Raw genomic sequence first — 27,132 nt, 5'->3', positions numbered from 1 at the left:
GTGTGTGTGTGTGTGTGTGTGTGTGTGTGTGTGTGTGTGTGTGTGTGTGTGTGTGTGTGTGTGTGTGTGTGTGTGTGTGTGTGTGTGTGTGTGTGCGCGTGTGTATGTGCGTGTGTGTAAGCACACAGGCAGCTGTAGTAGTAATTACTACTACTTGTACTGCCCAGTACAACCACAGTCTTATACTGTTGGCCACTGAGCAGCTCCACTGTAGCAGTTGGGGGTTCAGTGCCGTGCTCAAGGGCACTTCAGCGGTGTTGAGGGAGGGGTAAGTGGTGGCCATCCACTTCCCTGCCCAGATTTCTTTTTCTGCCGTTCCAGGGAATCGCAAATTTTTATTTGGTAAAATACAGTTAATTTAGCTCAATGTACAAAACAAAAAGAAAGTCATGCAATTTTCTCTTTTTCCTCCTTTCCCATCCAAACACAAACAAACAAAACCCACGCAAAGCAATGCAAAGCAATGCAAAGCAATGCAAAGCAATGCAAAACAAAACAAAACACCCCCATAGCCACAACATCACTGAACATATGGAGCCTCAATGAAAGAAAAAGCAGTCCTCCATAACACACATCCTCCAGCAAGTCATTATCTCGCAGATCCCCAGCATGTACAGATGATCCTTGTACGCAGTTCTCTTGACGTCTTATCCCCATTTCGGAGAATTTTAAACCAACCTTGTAAAGTCAATGAAACCTTTAAATAATTAATGTGTCAACTTTAGAAGGATTTCTTGTTTATTTTAGTCTTTCACTCCCAGCAGCAGCTCATATGACGGACGTTTCGGCCCACAGGCCTTCCTCAGCATGAATGGCAACTTTAGAAGGAACAAATGTTTTCAGCAATAGATGTCTCAGTTGCAGATACTGCAGGAGTTTATTGTGTGGTAGGTCAAATTCCTGTCACAGTACTTCAAATAATTTAATTGTTCCATCCTGATACAAATCTCCAAAAACTGTGACTCCCCTTTTATACCAGGATAATTAAAAATATGTATTAAAAAAGGGAGATTTGCCTATGCAGAGTTTAGGATTGTCAGATTCCCGCAGAACATTGAAGCCAGGGTTCAAATTTAAACATCTGAGCTATTTTCTTCCAAACCCACTCAACTTGAGACAACACAGGTTGAGATCGACTATGTGGGTCCAGTTTGGTTGTACATTTAAATGGGCTTGCTTAAGAGGTAAACAGATAGGACTCTCGAACATTAAACTACAGTGGGGCTCTCTCTGGGGGCAACACCATATTGTGCCATATGTCTGACGGTCAATGCATAGTGGCAGAGCAATGTGTTTATCTTTTAATGTCCGGGGCAACACCCATCGTGCCATATGTCTGACGGTAAATGCATAGTGGTAGAGCAATGTCTTTATCTTTTAATGTGTATGTGTTATTTTATTTCCGACGTAGTTGCAGCAAACAGCACACAATGCTTTAACCAATAGGTGCCAGGTAGGGAATCATAGCAAATGCAGAATGGTGCTAGACGAAAAAATAAGAAAAATGCAAAATATAATGCATCATTATTTACAGAAAAGCCAATCAAAAGCCTGGGAAGATGGACTCAAAACTGAAGGACTCTGATCAGGCACACAAACTCAGGCAAGAACTCATTAACCCCTTGAAACCCCAGCAAAAATAGCAGATCTTCAAGCTCACACCAACTGTGAGGTTGTAGATTTGCTATTTTTGGGCGAAGAGACTTGGTGTAGACGGAAAAAAGCGGTCCAAGTGCAGAGACAACTCAGGTCCAGTTTACTAAGCCTAGAGGGTTTAAGTGGTTCTGGAGGTCATTGACAAATCCACGCTGGGTCTAAGTCAGTGAACGTTGGTGAAAGTAGGAACCCGCTTGACAACCCCAGAAATGCAACTGCCTCAAGGAGGAGGACAGCACTACCATGCAGTGGTGGAAAGTAACCGAGTAGGCTACATTAGTACTGTTGTGCTGTCTTGTATGTTAAATGTGTTCTGTACCTTTAAGACAGGAATCTAGTTTAGTTAATTAGTTGATGGCATAGAAGGCTCTGGTTGATGGTATACACAGGGTTGTAAGTAGGATGCAGCCAGGTGGTGTCAATTAGTTCTCACTGTGGAAGGAGCAGACACCATAGATAAAGACTGCTTCTCTAAAAGTTTGGTTAACTGTTTCAGTTCAGCCTTTATGGAAGCATAGTTGGTATGTTTTTATGTTCAATATTATTTCTGAAGTGTGTGTAGATTATAAATGGCATTTTCTGGATTTCATTGTTGTTTAGTTTAGAACCATCCCATGGTTAATGAAGGAAATGTGCCTGCTTCTTTGCTTACCTGTATGCCTACCTAAATGGATGTATAATATTTACCTCAGTACTTACCTGTATGTTGGATGTAAGTTAAATGGCAGCTTATTATTTGATTTCTACCTGCTTTACAGTATGTTTATTGTATTTAAGTATTTTCAAATTTCAATACTTTTACTTCTACTCCACATCTTAGAGGCAAATATTGTACTTTTACTCCACTACAATTATTTAAAATCCCTGTACTTTGACTATTTGAAAATAGCAGATCTACAAGCTCACAAGTTGTGAGCTTGTAGATCTGCTATTTTCAAAAGATCTTTATACATTTTGAACACTTGTGAAATGGGACTTCCAGAATGTGATAATGTTAAGATGATTGGCATGATGCAGCCATAGCTGAATGGGTAGGTACCCTGTTCACCCTCCAACCCTGGTCTATGTGTCAAAGTGTCCCTGAGCAAGACACTTAACCACTATACCTGCTCCCTGGGCGTTGTATTAATAGGGGCCACTGCCACTCATCCTAATAGTTAGGATGGGTTAAATACATAGGTTCAAATTTCATATGTATGCAAATGTACTGTGACAAAAATATCCCTTTTTACTTTCCCCTTCATATGTGTTCTGTTTCAACATATCCCAGTCATAGTTTCCCTGTCCCAACATCACTCTTTGTAACTCACTTGGCTGGTATAAGTCCACCACATCTCTGTCACACACCTTGTAGAAGCCTCTATTGAACTCCTCAAACACTGTCCTAAAAGATGTGTTGAATGCCCATAGCTGACAAAAGCAAACTCCTCCTGTTAGAGCTTGTGACAGGCTTTCCTTTTTCTTTTGGATCAACTTCAACATCTCTGCCCATTGAACAGTGAAAGTCATAAGCATGTTATCAACAACATCATCAGTGTAGTTTTGAAAAAGGCATGACCAAAATGGAGACGCTAGGTTGAAAGTGGTTAAACTGGCACAATAAATAAATAATTGAATTTAAATAGATTTATTTTTAATTATATCATTCATTCATTCATTCATTCATTCATTCATTCATTCATTCATTTCCCTCTCCTTTCCAATACCCCTTGGTTCCCCCTGGTGGCCCCATATGTTAGTGTGCAAATGGTAACTTTTCAACTGACATGACCATTTTGAACACCACAATGGCCTTCATTAAGTTTGAGGTCATTAGACAAGCCCACCAGCCTCTTTGTGTTTCCAAAGTCTCCTCGTTCAGGTCAGGTCTATTATGCAGATTGTCAGGGTTGCCACAATATTCAGGATGATGATGATCTCCTCCTCTTGCAGAAGTGGACATGTCATAAGCATCATGAAGACGTCTGGTGATCTCAGGCCAGAACTTGAAGCTGCAGTATGAGCCCTTCTGTTATCTGACCAAAGTTTACCATTTCTTTGAGCCAGGTACTCTCAACAACTGGTCATACGTCTGCATTGGCAGACGTATGACCACTTAACCACTTAACAACTTCATTTTTAATAAAGTGTTCGGTTAGCTATTCTGGTTTTTAAAACCCTTTTAGATGTGGTGTTTTTAGGATTTTTTAATTTTTATTCTTTAAAGTAGCACTTTGAGATTTGTTTCAAATGTAAAGTGCAATCTTCCCTTACGTTGTTGAGTGGAGTGGAGTCCCCTCAGGGCTCTAGTTTATTTTCTGGTTTTGCTCTAAATATCTTCGCTGCACATAGCTGATCCACAAGCTTCTATGTAATATAACATAGTATTAAGTATTAAGTATTAAACTGGTCTGATTAGTAGGCAGAGTAGTGTGTCAGTCTGCCACAGTACTGCGAGTCATAATGATTAGTCTCAATATGTATTGCCTGCCAGTGGCAGGCAATAATTACTGAGGCTAATCATTAATGGAAATGATGGGTTGTTTTTTCTTTGTTTAAATTGTTTCTAAGAGGTGAAGTAGAACTGTTTGTTTCCAGACAAGAGGTCTCATTATGTCATCATCAACAGAATGTTGTGATCTATATGCTGCAGTTTGCAAATACATGTCTATTATTGTCATATGCATCAGCTTAAAGAAAACGAAGCAGGCCATAAGCAGTTCTGTCATCATGCAGTTATAACACTGCATGTATTTGTAATATTATGGTAAAACAACATTCTCCCACATTGAAATGTAGTATTGTAGATGGTGCCTTTTTAGGCTGTAGGAACACATACTCCACTACGTGGCTGACTTTGCCAAAATGTTATGTTTAATTTTTATTATAATGAAAATTATTCTGCCAGGCCAAAGCCGGGGGAGATCCAAATCCCTACACCAATCAAAGTCAAATTTTGACTCTCACACTGCCAGGAGTCCAAGAAAACATGGAGCAGTGTGGAACTACACATTTCTATGTGAACATGAGATTTCCAAATTGAGAGATTGGGTTGCTTTGGCTGTGGTAGCATAGTGCCCCTGCTCCAATAGAGCGTCGCAGTTCCCGCCCACTTCCTGTTTTTTTTGGTGCCGGAAGAAAAAACTCAATGCATTTTTCCATTGACATTTCCAAAAATATTTATATCTATTAATTTAAGCCTCGAATCAAGCCATCATGACATGACATGAATCATGACCATAAACGTTTGATTCTGTGATTTTTTTTTTGTTGAAAACGGCAAAACAAAGGGTATTTATTAAATATAGTATATCATATAATTAAATATAAAATAAAAAAAAATCACAGAAAAAAACGTTTTATGGTCATGATTCATGTCATCTCGTGATGGCTTGATTCGAGGCTTAAATTAATAGATATAAATATTTTTGGAAATGTCAATGGAAAAATGCATTGAGTTTTTTCTTCCGGCACCAAAAAAAACAGGAAGTGGGCGGGAACTGCGACACTCTATAGTGAAACCTACCCTACAGTACATGCATGGCTGCAGCTGCTATACTCAAAACTCTGTCTGTCAGAAGCCTGTATGAAAGCAAGACATTGCCTGAGTAATGATCAGAATAAAAGCCCATGTAATAATCTACTATATATATACTGTATAAAGCTGGACTTGTCTGTGTCTGTGTGTTTATTGTTTAAACTAAACATTCCAAATAGACCAAAATCTATTCTCTCAAATCTACTGTCATTTAGGAGTCGGCAGACTCGGCACATAGGAGATTGGTGATCGATCCTAAATCTCTCAGTTTGACATCTTGGGAACAACCTCCCTGAGGGGGATAGCCAGTCTCTCAAGTTGGAATTAAGCAGCTTTCTGGCAAAGCCAAGACACGGTTGAATGCGTCTCTCTGCTAGAGTGCACAATCCGAGAACGCAGAGAGCCTCATGGGTACCCTAACTATCTGGTCAGGTATGATTTTACAAGCCCATTTTCTGAGTGCTTGCTTTTCAGCCAGGGTAAGTGACTGAAGCCCTGGAGCCCTTCAGTCAAGGAATGGTGCCAGTCTGCCAGATGGGAACTCCAGCACTGTATGTACAGTACATAGCCTGAGTAAGGAACTGTGCCAGTCTGCCAGATGGGAACTCCAGCACTGTATGTACATAGCCTGTGTAGATCGAAACCATTTTGGGGTACTTGACACGGAACAAAAAGCTTCCTGTTGGCTGTGGTCAAGTATGGTCCAACTGACTGTTCCATTCACCCATTTCGTGCGTGTGTCTTTTCTGTGTGCCCAGTTTATGCCCAAATATGGACATGCTCTCTACCAATCATCTTTCATGCCAGTGGCGAAAGCAGCCTGGAGGCACACACACACTGTGTACGGCTGATAACGAGGCGTAAACCGAAGCAACACGTTGACAGAGAAGTCTTTCTCTGTCAACATGCAAATACAGCACAAATCAAACTGGTTTCAATTAAAAATATAATACCGTTGGGTGAATGTTTGGTGTGCCAGCCATGTGTCCGGTTCAATACTGACTGGAGCCATGTCTTTCCCCCTCTCTAGTCTCAGCTTCCTACACACATCTATTTAAATAAAAGCAACAATTGGCTAAAAAATCTTTAGAAATGTCATTTTAAATGTTTTGTAATTTTAAATGTTGGTGAAATGCCATAGGCAGCATTGTTGCTTAACTGGTGTGGCTACACTGAGCACCCATAGATTGTGGGTTCAACTTTTCAATTGTGGGTTGAAAAAGCTGTACATGTGTCTGGGCTGTTACATGTAGACACCACAGGGTTCCAATTAAATACAGGGGAATATATAAAAACAATATAAAACACTTTCATCCCTCTATTAGTGAACTCGGGAAGTAAAATGTCAAAAGGTCAGTACTGTTGCTTAATTGGCATGGTTAATTGATGTGGCTACACTGACCACTTTGCCCATATAGTCCGTGAGCCAGGGGGGTTGGTCATTACCATCTGAGGGGATTAATGCTCATAGTGATTTTTGTCAAGGTATGCATGTCTAGAGTTAGAAAATATGTGATAGCCTTGCACCAATGGTAGCTTTATGGGTGCTATCATGCATTTTATGTTATAACACTAGGCGAAAATTACATGGGTCAATATATGAAAACATACTATTAACCCCCCCCAAAAAAATATACAAAAGGTTTTTCAATTGGTTCTGGTACGTCTAGGCATGCTTAAGAACATACAAAAAATCTAGGAAATTATATTTCTCGTAAAGCCATCATTTTCAAGATGGCGTCCAATATGACTGCCAGGAGCTTAAATGGCTTTATGATACTGTTCAACCTAGAAAGGTGGTTTTGGTGTCTAAAACTAGGTCTTAGGGTTCAAGAAATATGGCTGAATCAGTGAAATTACCATCAGTTAATTTTTTATTGCCAAATCAAAGATGGTGTCCATCCCATGGTGATGTTCCATTGTACTAAATTATGTTAAAAACAACAAAATATTGCAGTTGTGTGAGGGAATCTGTGAACTTCGTGAGCGTGATTCATATGGGGACCTGGGGGGGGGGCATTCATAGGTGTAGAATCTATTTCTAATGTTATATTTTGACTTGCTGGTCAGTCTTTGGCCTATGTGCTAAAGGTCAGGTCAAGGTCTCTCTCGCACCTTATCGTCCAACCAGGTGTCCAAGCAGGCAGCAGATATGGTCACTGGTTGACATGTACAGCAGGCCCTATTCACCTCACAATTGACATGGAGCCGTTTGTTGACACCTTGCAGGTATATAAGCTCTATAATGTAATTGTGCATCCCGGTGGGATGCATGTTATACAGTCATTCTTCAGCTGCATTGCAAAACTGATGCAAGGTTCAGCACTGGAAGTGGAAATGCATGTGGTTGCAGAACATGACAGGCAAGTTCAGTGGTCAGTCCTGAGTGTATCAGCAGCACTCTGAAGTGGTTTCTATCAACTTGGCCAAAGACATTTGAACAGATACAGCAGTAGCCTACCTGGACACTGCACATCTCCATCCTACTGGCTGACAGTGGGTAGACAACTTCTTCCTACACTTCACATCCACCAGTTTGAATGCGCAGGGAGACACATTGACATTAACTTCACCTTTTCTCTCATGAAGCACATGACTGAAGCACTTCTTCCATGCTGGCCATGTGCAGTGTGCTTGATATCTAACCCAGTGCCTGCTGAAGATGCATGTGCTCCATGCCATAGCATAGAGGCTAAGCTAGACCTTGTCTGTCGGCACCATGATGGATTCTGGATCACTGTCTCTGCTGACCAGTCTGGGGAGCAGACTGCCATAACGATCAGGAAAGATGCTGTCATGATGCATGTGAGTGGAGTGGACTGAAGCCTTCCCCAAAATGTGCAGAAACAGAGGGAGAGTTGAAGCACTGGTGTGTCTTGGTCATAAAATATTGGGGTGTAGGATTCCTCACACACAGAAAGATCATCTCTTCAATCCCATCCTTGGCTAATTTGCCCCCATGCTGTTGTGAATAGTAATGTCCTTTACCCACATGAGATGTCATCATGAAGAGTAAGAACATTAAGCAGAAGCCGTTGAGCATGTTGTACACCTTCAGTGCTGACGATAGATACTGCATTTAGTCATGATGAGGCAGACATCACCATGAGTTCCTATATCCCTGATGCAGCCATCTCTGGAAAGGGTGTGGTACACATGCTCAGTGATTACACTGATGTTCTTGTCCTGTTGTATGCTGTGTATTGGGGTGTATCAGGTGGACCTACAGTGTAAAGTATAGATGGAGCATTGGGATGGGACAGTCTTATATGTATGACAAAGGCAAGATCAGAGCACACTACACTTTGCTGGCAGGGAACTTCCCAGGCTACCCTGATGTGCTGGGTGAGGTGGGTGCCAAGGTCAATGGCCCTTTCTCCAACACCGACCAACCTGTTGCACCAGATGTGGGCTCATTTATTTACAAGTGATGTTGTGGAAAGTGGCAGACCACCAAGCCCCACCTGACAAGTCGTTTGATGTCACAACATTTGGATAGGAGATCTAGGATATTCTTGTTCCTGTCATTGCTAAGGGTGACCCCACCGTCAGAGCTATGTGACATGGTGCAATATCAATTTAGGGCACAGAGAGTGAGAAGTACATCACTGATGTACTGTAACTGCTCTGGTGAAGATGGTTACTGATGATATGTTCAAGCTACAGATGAGGAGTGATGTTAATAAGGAGGATACTTGTAAGGATGAGGTAGAACAGGATGTGGGTTGGAGAATACAGATGTAGTTGCAAAAGATACATATTTGACATTAGATTATATCATTTTACATTCATGTTATTATGAATACCAGTTCTTGTGACATGTTAATGACACTTTTCACAAAACAAAATCATGAATAGTGAACCATGAATGTTCATCAAGTTGTTTCCATTTGTTGTTCTCCCAGAGGTCAATTTTAACCTTGACCTGACCTTTGACATGATTGACCTGATATTAAAAAAATAACATCAGGAATGGATTCTACATATGAAAACCCTAAAAAAGAGGTATTAAACAGAGGTATTCTAAGACAAGCGGATTAAAAGTAAAAAATTGCCAGGCGTGTGTTTAGTGGCCATTTTGGATATTTTCTTACCCATTGCACTATATTCTGTTTATTGAATTTCATAATACATTTCCTTAGAATCTATGTATGTAAACATGGTTTTAAATCTATAGGTAATTTACAAAGGAACCCTTTGTGTTCCATCTTTCATTAAAACCAAAGTACATCTTATGTCACATATAGTCACTATGTTGTCACTGCCTGTAATAGAAAAATATTGTAGAAATTCTAACAACCTTTCTGGACAATATATAGTCTGAGCTTTATCCCAACCATTTTTCAGAGAGAAAGGGTCAATAATAAGAGAGAACCATCAGTTTGAAGTAGAATGCTTCATTCGGATTTTGAAAACTGTGTTTTGGCTTGTGGTTATAAAAGGAGTGATAACACACAGATAGCTACCACCGATGCAAGGCTATCACATTTTTCCTAGCTCTAGGGGTGTATACCTACCCAAAAATCACTATGAGAATTAATCCCCCCAGATGGTAATGATGACCCCATTTTTGGGGTCCTGGCTCACGGACTAATAGACTGTGGGTTCAATATAGCTTTGCTGCCTTGTTGGCCTGTGTGTTGATGTCATAATGATGATATTATTGCCGTTAGTTGAGCTACAAAGTGATTGCTAAACTACTGCAACGATGTTGTCTGTTTATCTGTCCTTAATTACTCAAAACAGTATCATCAAATCACAACATATGGCCATGAAATGTCATGTGTCTGTTAAATGCCTTATTATTATTGTAATTGTAACTAAATAGAGTAGGCCTACTGAAGTCCTGACGTCATTCCCATTACCTCTGGGTGACAGAGTTATTTTTTGTATTGGAAATCTTAGATTGCGTCTTATAAGAACTGTGTTCCAAAAATAAAGAAATCAGCCCGGCGATTTTGTCAGGTATGTGACTCTGTGTCGTTTATGATATTGAGTTACATTACGTCGGTGAGGAAAAATAAAAGTTTTCTTACTCTTTGGATGAATTTGTACTTTTTCGCTGTCAGTTGATGCTTCATGTCCATTATAGAGCGGCGATTTTGCCGGGGTTTTGAGTTATTTGAATGCATTTATGTTTGCACTTACAGTATATCTGTTATGCACTTTATGTCTGTGACAACGCAAATTGCATGCATTTCATGTGGCAGCCTTTATGTCCTATAAGCGAAATTTCCATTGGAACAAATATTCTTGAATATACTATATATCCAATATATCCAAAAAGGATTCCGTTCTAGCTGTCCTCCTTCCTCAAGAAGGTGGACACTGCTATTAATATCAACACAAAGCTCATGGCTCCCACAGCGCTTTCAGACAAATTGATAGTCAGAAGCAGCAGATGGTAGCGTAACTTTGAATAAAGGATCTGCTGTCAGACTGTGTGTGAGTGAATGTGCATTTGTATCAGTGAGCCCAGGTTGAGCTGCTGAAATATCTTTCATCCTGTTTCCCCCGCTGACTTCAAAGACTTGGGACGTGGAAGGGGTTACCCAAAAGCCTTAAGTCGATAAGCTCTATTGTCAACTTTAAGTCCTCCATATCCTGGCTGAATAACCAACACTGTGGCATCCCCAAAAGGCATATTGTGATGTCAACATGTGACTTGAAGGGGGGGGCATTGGAATAGCAGCTAACCATACATTAGTTGACTTGTAGAATGTTCCATATACCATGTTGCTTTTGTTATTAGTTATCTTTTACATTAGAATATATTTATTATTGATTTAATTTTTCTGTAATAATTCTCTCTGCTACCCACCCCCTCCCAAAACACATGGTACTCGGTCACACGCACACACACGCACACGCACACGCACACGCACACGCACACGCACACACACAAATCAAAGAGATCAGAGATCAAATATATCCTAACCATAAAGCTTTAGAAAAGCCTTCATATCATTGTCTGTGAAAATCATTTTTAAAGTCTCATCCAAGCTTGTCACATAGCTATTAATGCGCAGAAACAACTCAATGGCTAAAGGACATATACATTATATTAAATGAAACTTTTAATACATCTACAGTATAAACCTTTGTGCTGTTGATGTGGGATCAGAATCAGAATCACTTTATTTCCCTACGTACTGACATACATAAAGAATATGAAATACTGTTCCCCCTCAGACAATTGCAAGTGCAACATAAATAAGCAACATAAATATAAAACATCCACAAACAAAATCATAAAAAGACCATCTAAAACACATAACATAAACACTCATTTAAAAACCCAATGTGTACAAATGCAGTTCATTTAAATTAATCAGTTAAGTTAATAGCACATATAAAGTGCCATGGTGAAATCCTTTAAAAGGTTAGCAGCACAGTACAATACAGTGCTGTTGTGCATTTTAAAGGTGCAGTTACATGCTGTCCAGTCCAGTCCACTCAAACTCAGTTCAGTTCAGTTGGTTTGGGGAGGGGGGCATTGGCAGGGGGCACAGTTTATTTATAATCCTCACTGCACTTGGGAAGAAGCTAATCAACATCCTACTCCTTTTGGCTTTGATGCACCTCTATCTCCTCCTGTCATCACAGTTCAGCTGATGTTTCTCATGTGCCGAACTATAGGAAGTGAGCTATAGGCTAAGATAGACTCAATGGTGCCCCTATAGAAGATGGTAAGCCTTTTTGAGCCTCTGCTGGGCCTTCTTAATGATGTTATAGGTGGAGGTCAGGTCATCTGTAGATGAACCCCCAGGAACTTGATGGTGTTAACCCTCTCCACAGCGGCGCCACTGATGGTCTGTGGTGTGATACTTGCTTTCTCTCCTGAAATTGATCACCATCTATTTTGTTTCGTCCACATTTTCGGAGAGATTGTGTGAGCTGCACCATGATGTTGAAAACGCCACCTCCTTCCTGTACGCAGACTCATCGTTGTCAGTAATGAGTCCCACCACCATTGTTGTGTCATCAGCGAACGTGATGATATTATCTTCTAAGCCAAATTTGGCAGCTGAATTGAAGATAAGCCTTCAAATCAGCAACTGCAGTTGATGAGAACATTAGTTAATCAGCGCAGCTGTGTATGTGTGTGCCTTGTTAAAAATGTTTGTCTGGGCATAGCCTCCTAGAGTATGGCAGTTGGCAATATAGACTGGGCTGAAAGAAAGATGTGGCTGGTCAGCTGTAAAAGTCCTAGAAGGGATTATTTACAAGCCCTGCTACTACTCAAAGCTCCAGGCTTCAGCGAAGTACTACAAAGCAAAGCTCTCTCTGTGTACTTAACTGTGTACAAAATGGTTGACAGTGATTATGTTACATGCTATGTTGCACATAAGATGGCTTGACAGCAAGCCAATTTGCATCACATGCCATTGATTTTCTCAATTTTCTTAGCAAACAGAGTAAGGTACACAATTGTAGAGTCTGTGCTCCTTGTTCCACTCACCTGGAAATTGGCCAAAGGGCATGCTAGAGGAAATCCCATGGCGTGAATAAAATCAATATGGTTTGTACTGGAAGCTGCCCATTAGATTTTTTACAACTGTAGGTCGCTAGAGCATATGCAATAATAGGAGTAAATCTCTTAGAGAGCATGATTGTGCTTAGAAAGTTTCATGGCTTTCTGCAATAGATTTTGAGATAACTTGTGTGCAAGTGGAAAGTTAGGCACAAGGGTGGTGCTAGAGGCAATCTGTGCATCAGAGATACATTTTGAGATATTGTGTGTGAAACTACAACCTATGCTACCATTAGTAAAGGCCATAGGATCACCCAAATCAATTATATGCAAAAAGCATAATCAAATGCCGCTGTCAAATTGTTGCCAACACCATTAGTAATGGGTTGGGTGGGTTCTGGTAAAGAGAAGCAATTATCATGGGTTCGGGTGGTCGGGTCAATTCTGGCCCACAATGAAATGAATGGTTCAGACCAGGTTCTAGTCTGGTTTGGGTCAGCTTGGGTTGTAAACAATTTGGACACATTTTGAGCTCGTATAGATCGGCTTGTACTGCAGATGGCTTTGTATTTGGCCGCAGACCCCTGTCTAAAAATATTGTGTGCCACGGACCCCCATAAAAGTATTGTTGTTAAAATGTTTCAAAAACATTCCAAAATGTAAAAAAGAAATTCAAGATAAAAAAAAGCAGATCTACAAGCTACGTGTCGCATCGCAAATCTTTGTGTGATAGGAACTTTTTCTGTTCTTATTTTTACATTAACCACTTATCCCTATTCTGGGGGGGAACATTTCGACGAAAATAGCCGATCTACAAGCTGTCAGCTTGTAAATCGGCTATTTCCAGTAGGGAAAGAAGAGCAGACTAAGTACAGAACCAAAGGTCAAGTTTACTAAGTATTGAGGGTTTAAATGGTAAAATGTCGGAAAATACACATTAACATGAATCCAACATATTAATAGAAAAGATAACATTTAAACAAACACAAATATTAGATGTAGGCTACAAACACTGACAGTGATGTCAAACAAGTCTATGAAGCTATGTAAGAGTTTAGTCTGACACCATTTTATATAATATGTAGTGGTGGCACTGTAGTGTCTGCCAACAATGGCAGACACAGAACAATATTTGATCAATTGTTTTGTCCTTCTTTTAGCCAGTTTGACAATTTGTAGTCCTTTCACACACATCATGCCTCAGGCCAAAGCAATTGTGCAACTAGAATTTTCGCAATTCAGGGCAAATGCAAAGTGTGGTTGCGCCGCCGCGAGTCGCGGGTCGCCGCCGCCGGGACTCGAGGAATACGCTGGGAGGAATACCGTCGGAGGCTGCGCCAATTACATTGTCACGTCACTCCTGAGATCACTTGCGTTTCATTTTGAGAGGATTGATCCCCCCAAAATAAGGTTTTTGCATCAAACGGTTACATTTTGAGCATTTGTGGCACCCCCTATGGATCAAAATGGAAATGCTTTTGGGGATTTGTTGAGTAAACCACCCTTGACATGTGATTCAAATTTGGGATTGACTGGACGTTTCGTTCGTGATTTTTGGCATTTTTTGTCAAACGGGCCCCTCCCGCTAACTTTGGAAGCCATTCACGTACGAACGGTAATGACTTTCAAAATTCCGCTTGGAGATGTTTATCGCATGGGTCCAGAGATCATGTGTACCGATCTTTGTGAAATTTGGACAAAATATGTGGGAGGAGGAGCTAAAAGTGTGTTTTGAAGAAAATTCAAAATGGCGGAAAATCTATCCTGACGCAAATGGGCGTGGCCTATATGGAGAGATGCGTCATGACCCAAGGAATCTAGGGGAAAGATGTTTATTCTACGACCTACGGTTCAAGAGTTATAGGCCAAAATGTAAAGTGGGCTGTTATAGCGCCACCATGAGGCCGACTGGTGTAATATATTTTTTGATAATTTCGCACTAAATTATGAACCTCCCCTCCCAGTCTTGTAACTCTAGCCCTTACGGTTTCTGAGAAAAAAATACTTGAATGGGAGTTTTTTCATTTTCCCATTAAAGTGGATGGGGAAATTTAATGCACTAATAAATCAATATCAATTAAACTATGTAACCAATCTCTTAGCAAAATACAAGCGCACGATTCCCGGTGAGGCCGGTCATTTTGACATATGCCACTAAATTGGGAAAAATAAACCGTGGGAGGAGATCCGGTTTGAAATAAACTGTTAGGGCCTCGGAGGATAACAATAGTCTGGTTGCCCTGTTAGGGCAACCACACTAATAAAGTGTCACTAGAACTATAGTCTGGTTAATAAAATTTGGGATTGACTAGACGTTTTGTTCACGTTTTTGGCATTTCTTTGTAAAACAGGCCCCTCCCGCTAACTTTGGAATCCAATTACGGCCGAACGGTATGGACTATCAAAATTCCGCTTAGATACGTTTATCGCATGGGTCCATAGATCATGTGTACCGATTTTTGTGAGATTTGGACAAAATCTGTAGGAGGAGGAGCTAAAAGTGTGTTTTGAAGAAAATTCAAAATGGTGGAAAATCTATCCAGACGGAAATGGGCGTGGCCTATATGGGGAGTTGCAATTTTGCGATTTTTTTATTCTACGACCTACGGTTCAAGAGTTATAGGCCAAAAGGTAAAGTGGGCTGTTATAGCGCCACCATGTGGCCGACTGGTGTAATTATTTTTTAAATAATTTTGCACTGGACTATGAACCTCCCCTCCAAGTCTTGTAACTCTAGTCCTTACGGTTTCTGAGAAAAAAAATACTTGAATTTGAGTTTTTTCATTTTCCCATCAAAGTGGATGGGGAAATTTAATGCACTAATAAATCAATATCAATTAAACGATGTAACCAATCTCTTAGCAAAATGATAGCCATGGATTCCCGGTGAGGCCGGTGATTTTGACATATGGCACAAAATGGGGGGAAAAAACTGTGGGAGGAGATGCGCGGCAAAATAAAGTTTATCTAGAATAAAGTCAGTAGAGTATATAGTCTGGTTGCCCATTCGGGCAACCACACTAATTACACACACACGCACGCACGCACGCACACACGCAGGCAGGCAGGCAGGCAGGCAGGCAGGCAGGCACGCACGCACACACACACACACACACACACACACACACACACACACACACACACACACACACACACACACACACACACACACACACACACACACACACTTTTTTTAACTTTGACTCCACAAGTGTAGCCTAAATCATTCATGTTGATTGAAAGCCAATCTGGGAACCCATCTGCCAAAATTGCTAGCTGCTGAATTTGTCTTGAGAGATTAATTGAATGCGGAGTGGGATCCATTCACTCTGCACATTGATGATCCGCTCTGGCTTTAGGGGCCTGCGGCCATTTCGATTAATTTCCTATGGGGGGCCGCTCTTTCAGATTTTTCATATTCCATCCTGATTGGCTAAGATTGACATCTAAAGTTTGCAGGAGTGGCCCGTTTTGAACAAAATGACGCAAATCATGAACGCAGCGTTCGATTCCAGTGAAACTTTGCATGCACATTCACACTACGTTGAGGAACAAATGCCACCCTTTTAACATTGCCCTAGCACTAGCACGCAGATTCACACGTGCAATGTTCGAATCCAGGTTGTGTTGTTACTAGCACGCAGATTCACACATGCATTGTTCGAATCCAGGTTGTGTTGTTATTTGCACACATAGCACATCCCCGGGTAGCACAACGGAGCAGAGCGTCGGGACCCCCGCGAACCATTCACTGGGGGTCTGACCTGCTTCACGGCTGCGGACAAAACCTTCTCTCTGTGAATCACAACGTGTGAAGCTGCCCTGTGTGTGTGTGTGTGTGTGTGTGTGTGTGTGTGTGTGTGTGTGTGTGTGTGTGTGTGTGTGTGTGTGTGTGTGTGTGTGTGTGTGTGTGTGTGTGAGTGTGTGTATGTGATGTGTATGTCACCAGGCAGATATCGACTCATAGGAACAGATGCCTTACCCACACATAACTAAAAGTCTGCAAATATTTTGAATGCACACACTCTGCGCTCATCTGTTGTGCGGCCTCTGTTGTTGCATTGTGTGTTTGTCATTAAATATGTAGCCATGTGCATGCCCACAATAATTTTGATAATACTGTAGCCTATATTGTAGGCTACTAGATGTTCAGGCCGCATAGCAGCCCGAACCTCTAGTTGTATAAAATTGCATAGATGGCTTCATAGACTTGTTTGACAGCACCATGGTGTTTGTTTTATTGTTTGTTTACACATTATCTTTTCTATTAATATGTTGGATTCATGTGCATGTGTATGTTCAGACATTTAACCACTTAAATCCTCAATACTTAGTAAACTTGACCTTTGGCTCTGAACTTGGTCTGCTCTTTTTTCCCTCTACACCAAACCGCCGAAATAGCCGATCTACGACGTATTGTGAGCTTGTAGATCTGCTTGTAGATCTCCCTTGTGGTAACTCTGAGGACCCCCTAGGGGTCCCCGGACCCCCTGTTGAAAACTTCGGCTGTTATAGTTAAGGGAGCATAAAATGGGCTAGTTAAGGGAGCATAAAATGGGATAAATGCCATCTCTTCTATGGGCATTAGCAGTCTGGTAACAGCATTTTGAACCAGTTGAATTATACAGTGAGTTGTAGTAATCCAGAAGGGGTGGCATAAATAAAGTCATGAACAGAGCATAATAGCAAAGCTTTCATAACTTAGTCATTCTCCATCACCAGTTGTAGGCCTCATTAGCCAGGTGATTCAGTCAGCTATGAAGGTTGCACCCCTCAGTGGGAAACTGAACTCACTATTGAGTTGTCCTTTCCTCTGCTCGCCGCACCTTGTTTGGTCAGTGACCACCGGCCACAACCATCAATAAGCAGTAGCCTAATGACAACACAGGCAATGACACAGTGAGCTGGATGTTTTCTCAAATGTCACTGAAACAACAGTATGACCTACAGTATGTATATTCTTTTTCTTTTACGGTTACGATTTTGTAACCCATTTTTTCACCCAGTGCCAATTGTCTAAGTAATCCTGGGCGTGATTACCCTACAGTATGTATATTCTAATTTGTAATTATAAACCTGAAGAGGAAGACATTTATTAATCCTGTGGAAAACAAAGTTTCAGAATCAACTGGCTTATGGCTGCTCACAGGCGCTCGGGGGGGGGGGGGGAGCTGTTACGGGTTAAGTGTGCTCAGGGACACTTCGACACATACTGTATACTGAACGGGTCAAGAGCGAACCACTGACCTTCTGATTACCAGAAGGCCACTCTACCCACTGGCCATACCAAAGACTCTAATAATGGGACCCAATGCCTGCCTGCTTGGCACTCAGCATCAAGGGTTGGCTTGGGGTAAGTCCCTGTGACATACAGTATAGCGTCATGTTCAGGGGGTGTACTTGTACATCAAGCTGCCTCATGCTAAGGAAACAGGAGATAGGCTCCTGCCCTATGGGCCTCAGAGCTCGGCAAGGCTTACTTATTATACCCACTCACAATACATACACATGAGTTGGAACATTTGCACCTCAAAGCAACTCATATTGTTTGCGTTTAATGTGATTTCAGGTTTCCCCTGATAATGGGGACTAGAATCGGCCTCAGGTCTAAATGGGTTTGTATCTGAAGGTTAAAAGGCCTAGCTAAGAATCTTTGTATAATTATGGATGTAGACTAGACTACTATAGATATAGTTTTAATAGCCAATAGTCATTATATAGTCAGACTATTGTGATCTTAATATATAGTAAACATTTGAGGATGCCTTAAAGGTTCTATGACATTCATTTTCACTTTTTTTATTTTGTATGTTTTTTGGGGGGTTTTATGACCTCAATTACACCCCAAAAATCTGAACTTTGAACATTCAGTGGATTTTCTGTGGTCTGGGGTTTTCTGAATAATTAGGCTGAAAAGTAATCTGAGCTTGGCCCTTCGGCAGTGAAGTCACAGGCCATTAATCCCGCCCACTCTCCTCCTCGCCCCTCCCCTCCCCTATCCTTTCCTTTGGGGGGGGGGGGGGGGGGCGGAGCAGAGGCGATGATTGACAGGCAAAATCCCTCAACAGCGACACTCGCAGGCAAAGATTTCTTTTTTCATTGCAGTTGAAAAGGCTTTAGAAATGTGAGAGAAAAACACCTGCCATGGATCAATGGAGTGGATTTTTTTGTTAAAACTTTTTATACACGTTTGAAGGACCATGACAAAGACTTTTAATGTGTGGTAAAACTGAACGTCATGAAACCTTTAATCTCTAGCAGTTAGTCCAGTAATGATCTTTGCTCAGGTATACCCAAACAAAACAGACAGCTACAGCTCATGCACCATGCAGGTGCTAGAATACAAATTGGAACTAATAAAGCTGAAAATATTACACCAGTGAGTTATGGAATTGATTGGTTAAAATATTGATGCTCATCTTTAAATCATTCAATCACTAACGGCCAAAAAACATCTCTGACTTGCTTTTAATTATGAACCCTCAACAAGTGGAAGACTGGGACCAAAGGTTCCCTGAGTTAAAAACATGGAGTTTATTTTCATCAAGAAGAAGATGTTTTCACCGGAGCTTTAATACAAAATGATAGAAGACATTTGGGACACACTATGAGCGGTGTTTTGGAGTTTATGGACAGATTTTTCATATCGTTTTGCTGTTAATTTGGGTCCCGGATTAATTCCATTCAGCAAGTTTTTTCTTCATTTTCACCTGGTAGGTAAATGATAGAAATAAAGTCATTTTTTGGGTGAACTTACTAATACATTTTTATTTTGCCATGTCAGAATCACTTTATTCTGCTCTAGTCTCCCCAGTCCACCCATCCATTTTCATTCTACTCCAAATGGAGGTTCTCTTTTAGTAAACAGTGGAGAGGATGAGTGAGCAGCTCACTCGCTGGGGCATGGCTAAACTTAGCCTGGCATATGGCCAGACTAATATCACTGCGTATAATCTGCAGAGGGCTTTTTTTTTTTTGCAATGGCAGATTCGTCTGGAACCAGGCTAGACTAAACTATGATTGAGTGGTGACAGGACCAGAGTCCATCTGTGTTTTCCTGCCCAAGCGTGAACCAAATATATCTGCAAGAAAAAATAGAAAAGAAACGTATTAAAACATTGCCTGACGTATGTGCACTGTACATGATAAACAAACTCCAACATATATCAGCAGCTTTTGTTGGCGTAACGTAACTTGCTGCAGTCGCCATGTTTGTTTCACTTAGTGATATTTTAGTAGCCCCTCCAACTGCCCTAATGTCAGTAGCCCCGCCCCCTTCTATGGGATCCGAGGTCAATTCTGTTCAAACCGAGCAGCTGGTGTTGTTTGGCTCTAACTGGGTTAGATCTCTGTTGGATGAATAACCAAATCATTTGGTTTCTAAATGCCATCTCCATTTGATCCAAAAGACAGCTCCCCTCGCAGTAGAACTGACAGCATAAGATGTTGTGCTATTGTTTATGGACTTAATTCTGTTGTCCTGGTAAAGTTGAAGTTGAACATAATTTTGTCTTTGATATCATAGACGCGGTGTTCTCTTTTTTGAAGAGGTCATTGCTGTGTCTGTTAATTGGCAGGGAGATTGTCATTGGAGATCAATACATATCAAAAGACTGCACAGTGGTTGATTCCAGCCCAGCACTACACCAGGTGGTTTCATTAGCTAGTGTGGTATCTGAAAACCACAGACTTAAAGGTTCTACTGCACTTTTGTAGTTGCCAACAACGCCATATTGTAGTTAGTTTGTTGTTCCAGAGATGAGTATGAATGGTTGTAGAATGAATTGAGTCATCACTCCAGTCAGTGAGGTTTCTTGCATCCGATTTATTTCATAGTACCAAACAGAGTTCTTTGGACCCCAGGGTCCCTCAGCCAGCTCCACAGCCTCACGGCCTGGAGTGGCACACACACTACCCCAAGCTTACATTTCAGTACAATCTATATAGCATTGAATAAGTGGGTGGGGGTCAGCCTTCAAAAGGTGAGACCCCACCCAGACAAACAATAGATCCCACTTTGAGTCCCTGATTCGATTTGCACCTGTATGAGGCAGGAAGGGGGGATGGAGACCTTCTGTCTCCCCAATTGGGAATGCTAATTGTAACCCCCACCCGGCTCAGACAAACCGTCACCTCTCTGCCTGAATCCACTCTTCTGTCTGTAGCCTACTTGTGGAGCAAACATATGACTTATATTTGTATCTACGTTTATGAAATATACAGCACTAGCTAGTATTACAATATATAACAAATATTTCCTGTACCCTGGAGCCACACAACTCAGGTACTCTGACCTTACCCACAGTTTTTGGAGATACTATGGTAGCTGACTGGCACAAGAAATGTAGTCCATTTCACAGCCAGTAAGGGTGACGAGTAGCCTAGGTCCCCTGGAGTGCATGCTGACCAGGGAGTCGCAGGGACAGGAGGAACAGATGTCCTGTGTTTGCTGATTGAAGTGTGCTGGAAGAGGTGCAGAGCTGGATCATATCTTGAAAGTAGGGGAAGATTGTAGGTCATCACCATTTTAAATTGGATGGAAGCAATTGTTTTCCTACCGTCAATCTCCTACACTGACTCCCTCTCACTAAGGTCTGTCTCTCCTAGTTCAATATTTTTGAATAACCACATTAACCCTGGCATCCCTATTTTGGGCATGTGATAATAGGTGGGAGTTTTCACAAATGTTCACACATTAGTGAGTAGTATAGCTCCTGACAGTAAACAGCAGTTCAAATAAGTCTACTCTGAAAGCAGTCTATTTTCCACCTCTGCATTGAATGGCAGGGAACAACATGTTCCAAATCCTGTCTAACCATCAGTACGGAGGCAGAAATCTCCACCTTATGTGTATCTCATGCTCGATTACTCGCCTGTGGAGAAAAGGTCATCAACGTGACCTTTCTGTCAGCGTATAGGAGTCACATGGACATTATGTTGTTCACAAGATAGGCACAGATAGGCGAACAAATCGAGTTGGCTAACAAAGGACTGACAGAGACGTCTATAGAGTCAATAATAGCTACTTGTCTCTGTTCCTGTGTTGTAAAGTTGAGCCAAAAGTTAGGGTTGGCAAAATATTCTATAAAGTTCAAGTTGTCTCTCTGCCTGTGGAACGTGTGTGTATACAAATATGCCCATATATTGCCAAGCCTGACGTCACACTGCAAATTGCCATTTGTTACAGTAGGCAACGGTTGACATCAGCACAAATCGGGCATTGTAGGGCAACGGTTTCTGTTGTGTGTGACATCAAACCAGAGCTTGTTCAGCGAGAGAGAGAAGGAGAAATCCTGCCCGACCAATGCTGGATACCGAAACCTGAACAAGCAGGTCCTTGTTGTCCTTGTAGTAAAGGACACAGTGGTGGATGCCGTAACTATCTGCGGCGATAAACCTGAGGCCAGAGTGGTATAGAGTCTAGTGTTTAAGGATGGAATAGATTACATCTCTACAATCCAAAACAGATAGGAAAACTGCTTGTGTGTGTGTGTGTGTGTGTGTGTGTGTGTGTGTGTGTGTGTGTGTGTGTGTGTGTGTGTGTGTGTGTGTGTGTGTGTGTGTGTGTGTGTGTGTGTGTGTGTGTGTGTGTGTGTGTGTGCTCGTGTGCGTGAATGCGTGCGTGAGTGCATGTGTGCGTGTGCACATACATTTCTTTTTTATTTGGAGTTTCTATTAAAGACATAAATCATGTCAAGACTAGTAACAGTTATGGGTGAAAGTGTCTTTTCCATCTAAAATGACAATGGCAGACACAGAACAATATTTGAGTAATTGTTTTGTCCTTCTTTTAGCCAGTCCTTTCACACACATCTTATGCTACCAAAAATATCAAAGCAATTGAGCAATTGTATGGCTATTGTACCGACATTAAGAGATTGCAAGTGCAAGTGTATAACACACACACACACACACACACACACACACACACACACACACACACACACACACACACACACACACACACACACACACACACACACACACACACACACACACACACACACACACACACACACACAGTATACATACATACAGTACAGTATATACAAACTGTATATTATCTATATAAAGTATGATGAGAAATTAATTACCCAGGCCAGTACACACCATTAAAACGTTTTTATTTGAAGACTTGAAATAATGCTAAACACGTTTTGGTGGCCTCTTTGCTCTGTTTAATGTCTTAAAAAATGCACTGGATTATGCATTCATGAACGTATTTCATTATTTTTGCATCAGTTGGCACCCAGAAGCAATAGCAGTGCCTTGATGAAATAATATTCTGTATTCTGTACCATTCATGGTTTTCATCCTCGCAGCCACAACCACAGGCGAGATATCCCAGGATACTTCATACAGTATCCCGAGATAAAATGCATTCCCACGGTGGAATAGCTACCTGTCACTCAGTGTCCTGTGGACACGAAAGACCACGTTTTATCTGAGCCAATTTCTACAGCTGTCATCATTCTCCTCTGAGTACACATCCAACAGTTAGAAGTAAATTAGTAATTATAGTACTTCTATAATGATATTGGGTATATTTAGAGCATAACAACTTGCTGTGTGTTTGTTACTGTGTGTTTGTTACTGTGTGTTACTGTGTGTTTGTTACTGTATGTTCATATATTTTTCTATATTTGTCACTTTGTTACATATCAGACATCAGAATATAAATGCTCTGAACTACTTGTTCAACCTCTAGTCACTTGTGCACATCATAAAAGCAATTGCTAAAAAATAGCAATTATTTTTGAACAAATTGCAAATACTTTTGTTCATTCAAGCAAATTATTATGTACAATTGTCTGCTGCTGCATTATAAAATGCTTATACCATGCTGATAAAAATGTATAGAAATTTATTTTCTATACATTTCTAATGGACTTTGTAATCATGTCCTGAATTGATGTATCTTGACTTTCACTATATTTAAGTTAAGGTGGCTCTCCACCAAACTGACGTCGGTGACGGTAAGTGCTGGAAAGCATTTGTTGCCGAAAATCTGCAGTTGAATGGGCGGTGGGTACACTGTCGCGTTGGGTTGAAAGTTGTACGACGGCTTTCGACCGTCGGATAGTATAGCGGATTAGCGGGCTGAGAGGACCGTAGAACTCTCTGGTTGGCTGCTAGGAGGGATAGCGGGGACCCAAAATGCGATACAGAGGTAGTGCTCGTGGTAAATGTATTTTGTCTGAACACAGCACATGTCCATGGTATAAATAGCGCTACACCTGCATATGTGCTCAAAATGCAGGCACAAAGTGTGGGACTGTACGCGCGTGCGTAGCATGGCTCGTCTCATTCAAACAGCTGTCAGCTGTCATATTTTCGATGAATCTATGAATTAAAAGTGCTGGCTATTACTTTTTAGCTGTCATATTTTCTCTGAAACAAAACTAATATTTATGCTGTATCTTTAACTTATATTGATTGATTAACTAATCAATATCATAAGCACTTACTCCTGCTTTTCTTTAAGGCAAAAGAAGTCTGTAAAATCACTGAAGCAACCGGTGGTATTCTATTTATTATATTATATTGATCATTAGTTGAAGCAAAATTATATGGCCGTGTGAGAATTGCACTGCTGTTTGCTGCAGGCACACAGTGTTTATGGTTTTAATTAACATTAAATACAAAAAGATATGATACACTAAAATAGTTTAAATACAGATAACCTTGTGCCCATGCCCTAAGCACCCTGCAGTGCAGTATTTATCCTATATTAAAATTGGCTTAAGAGGACCAGCCTCTGACATCACACTCATGTCACCATATAACCATATAAGGAGTTCCCAATGCAGCTACGCCCAAATATGGACTGTGTCATGACATCAGCAAATAAATCAGTCAGCTCCATATATGGGCACAAAAGGGGGCATGCCCATATATGGGCATAAAAGGGACATGGACTGACAGATACAGAGATCTCCATACAGTATATGGGTATAAAAGGGACAAGGACTTACATATATATAGATCTCCATATATGGGCAAATCAGCCTATCGAGACGACTACAGAGATTATTATAGAGATGACTATAGAGATGACATAGTACATGGCTACAGTACATGACTATAGAGATGACTATAGTACATGACTATTAGTACATGACTATAGAGATGACTATAATACTGATGACATCAGGGGTCTCCATATATGGGCATAAAAGGGACAAGGACTGATTTAAGCATGCACATGTTTAGTCAAGACTTTCAATTAAAAGGAGCTTGATTGGCATGAGAAAACATACGTTTACATTGCCAAAGCAAGTGTCAAAATATAATAAAAACAGTTTAAGAAAATGTCGAAAGTATATAGGCTGCAACAGTTGGAGGGGTTACAGCAGGGTTCCCCAATTACTTTTCCCCAAGGGCCAAATTATGTCTCGGGTACCAAGCCGAGGGCCAGGGGCATTGTGCGGCGCCTAAATCGCGCACGCGCGCTTTTTTTGTTTCTCTAATTGAGCTAATTTGACACTGTGTTATTTTAGGCCTGGGATTCTTAAATCCTGTGTTGAGGGTCACACAAGGAAAAAATGCACTCTGGAAACAAAATAAGTAATACAGATTAACAGCAGCCAGTTGTACATACTGAAAATCTAAATAAGTCCAGAATCAACTATTTACTTACAGATGTGTTTGTTAGGGCGCGCTCCCACCAAGAGTTGGCTGGCCGCTGTTTGCAGAATCTGCCAATGCATTGTCAATGCAAATGCGTTGATTCACACAAGAGCAGATTTTTCCGCTAGTCGCGCAGACCGTGCGTTTATCTGCTCTCCGCGACTAAGCATAAAACTGCTGGAGGCAGGCGCTGATTTTCTCCCTCTGTCCAATCGGGTGAGTCGAAGGCGGACTGTATCAAGACTCAGGAAGCAACATGGTGCTCAAGGCAGCAGGCAGTGCGGGCTACGGGGAGGGTCCTGAAAGTGAGTGACACTCCCGTTTTTTAGAATCCGCTGGCTGCAAAAAACTGTGGCACAACCTGCGTTTAACAGCGGCCAGCCAACTCTTGGTGGGAGCGCGCCCTTAGTCTGCTTGAACAGTAATACAAATATTATTATTCTAAAAAAAATATATAAATATATATATATATATATATACAATTATTTATTTAAAAAAAATATATATGACAGGAGTCGTCGCGGGCCGGACAGTTGCCTCTCGCGGGCCGCAAATGGCCCGCGGGCCGCCTATTGGGGAACCCTGGGTTACAGCATTGTGTTAAACAGAGCTATGTCACATTGCGTCGTTATATACATGTTATATATATTGTATAAAGCTTTTTGAAACAAAAATCTTATGTGAATAGTAGGTTTTCTGAAACACAGGATAAGATGTAGATTTACTTTGTGTAGGCGCATACAGAGAGTGTCGTCTTGGTGATGAATGGTGGATGCAAGGGAGCTGGGGTTAGGTTGTAATTTGGGACGCATCATCAGTAGTGTTCCCTTGGTTCTTGGGGTGTTTCGGCCTTGACACTATACACCTCTATGTTGAATGGCAGACTTGCATGGGACTATGCATGGCAGGGTCGTCCTTTTCCCTGAGTCAAGCCTAAGCTGACCGCATATCTCCTGGCTTGCTACTTCGGGGCCCAGCAGGGGTCTTTCCTGCTCATAAAAAGCCACTGGCTGCTTCTTTTGGCTGCCTCTGATGCAGCTTTGATGGCTAAGCGCTGGCTTTGGCCTCTGACTCCCATCTGCTAACAGTCTGGTAGATCTTGCCACAAAACCTTTGCAGCCCACCTCCACTGGGCGGACCTCAGCATTCCAGCCATGATGTTGTGCTTCAGCAGCAAGATCGGCATAGTGTAGGTGTTTTCGCTCATAAGCCTCATCCACTGAGTCCTCCCAGGGTACTTTGAGTTCGATGATGTACACCTTTTTTAGAGAAGGGGACCAGAGCACCAAGTTAGGTCTCAGGGTGGTTGTAGCGATCTCTGGAGGAAACACAAGCTGTTGGCCGATATCCGGCCAGCATCTTCCAGTCACGGGCCAAGCGTAGCTGGCCTCGCTCAGATGGTGTGGAGCCGCTCCTGGTTACCTTAGCCCCCTCACGGACAAAGGTAGTTGCCTGTTGGTGGTTGGATGCTGGTGGTGGTAGGGAGTTGGTGGCAGCTTGTTTGTCCTCCAGGGTGGATGCAAGGATCTTTAGGACTTGGTTGTGACGCCACGTGTAACGTCCTTGGGTGAGACTGGTTTTACACCCTGTGAGAATGTGCCTGAGGATGGCTGGCATGGAACAAAGGGCACACCCCGGGTCTTCACCGTATCACTGGTGAAGGTTAACTGGTGTTGGAAGGACGTCGTATGTAGCTCTAATGGAAAAGTGCAACTGCCGTGCTTCCATGGCCCACATGTCCTTCCAGCTGATCTTCCTCCTCTCCATACTGTCCCATCGCGTCCACTGTCCCTGTTTGCCAAGAGAGACTGCCTTGGCCCACCTTGCAACCTCCTCCTGGTGGCACACTTCCTCC

General features: G+C 41.6%; 1 protein-coding gene across 1 annotated transcript in view; it reads right to left on the bottom strand.

The window, feature by feature from the left end:
* The window catches only part of rxfp3.3b (relaxin family peptide receptor 3.3b), a gene marked incomplete at both ends in the record, with an annotated part of 33,034 nt that extends 6,571 nt beyond the window's left edge, over positions 1-26,463 (bottom strand). Inside the window, 2 exons of the mRNA XM_080438175.1 lie at positions 2,967-3,040; positions 26,402-26,463. Coding sequence (XP_080294301.1) covers positions 2,967-3,040; positions 26,402-26,463 — 136 coding nt within the window. The remainder of the gene's footprint in view (positions 1-2,966; positions 3,041-26,401) is intronic.
* Positions 26,464-27,132: the final 669 nt, after the last annotated feature.

The sequence above is a fragment of the Gymnoscopelus braueri genome, assembly GCF_963280865.1.
Source record: "Gymnoscopelus braueri genome assembly, chromosome: 9".
NCBI classification, from domain to species: Eukaryota; Metazoa; Chordata; class Actinopteri; order Myctophiformes; family Myctophidae; genus Gymnoscopelus; species Gymnoscopelus braueri.
This window is presented reverse-complemented; position numbering and strand designations above follow the sequence as displayed.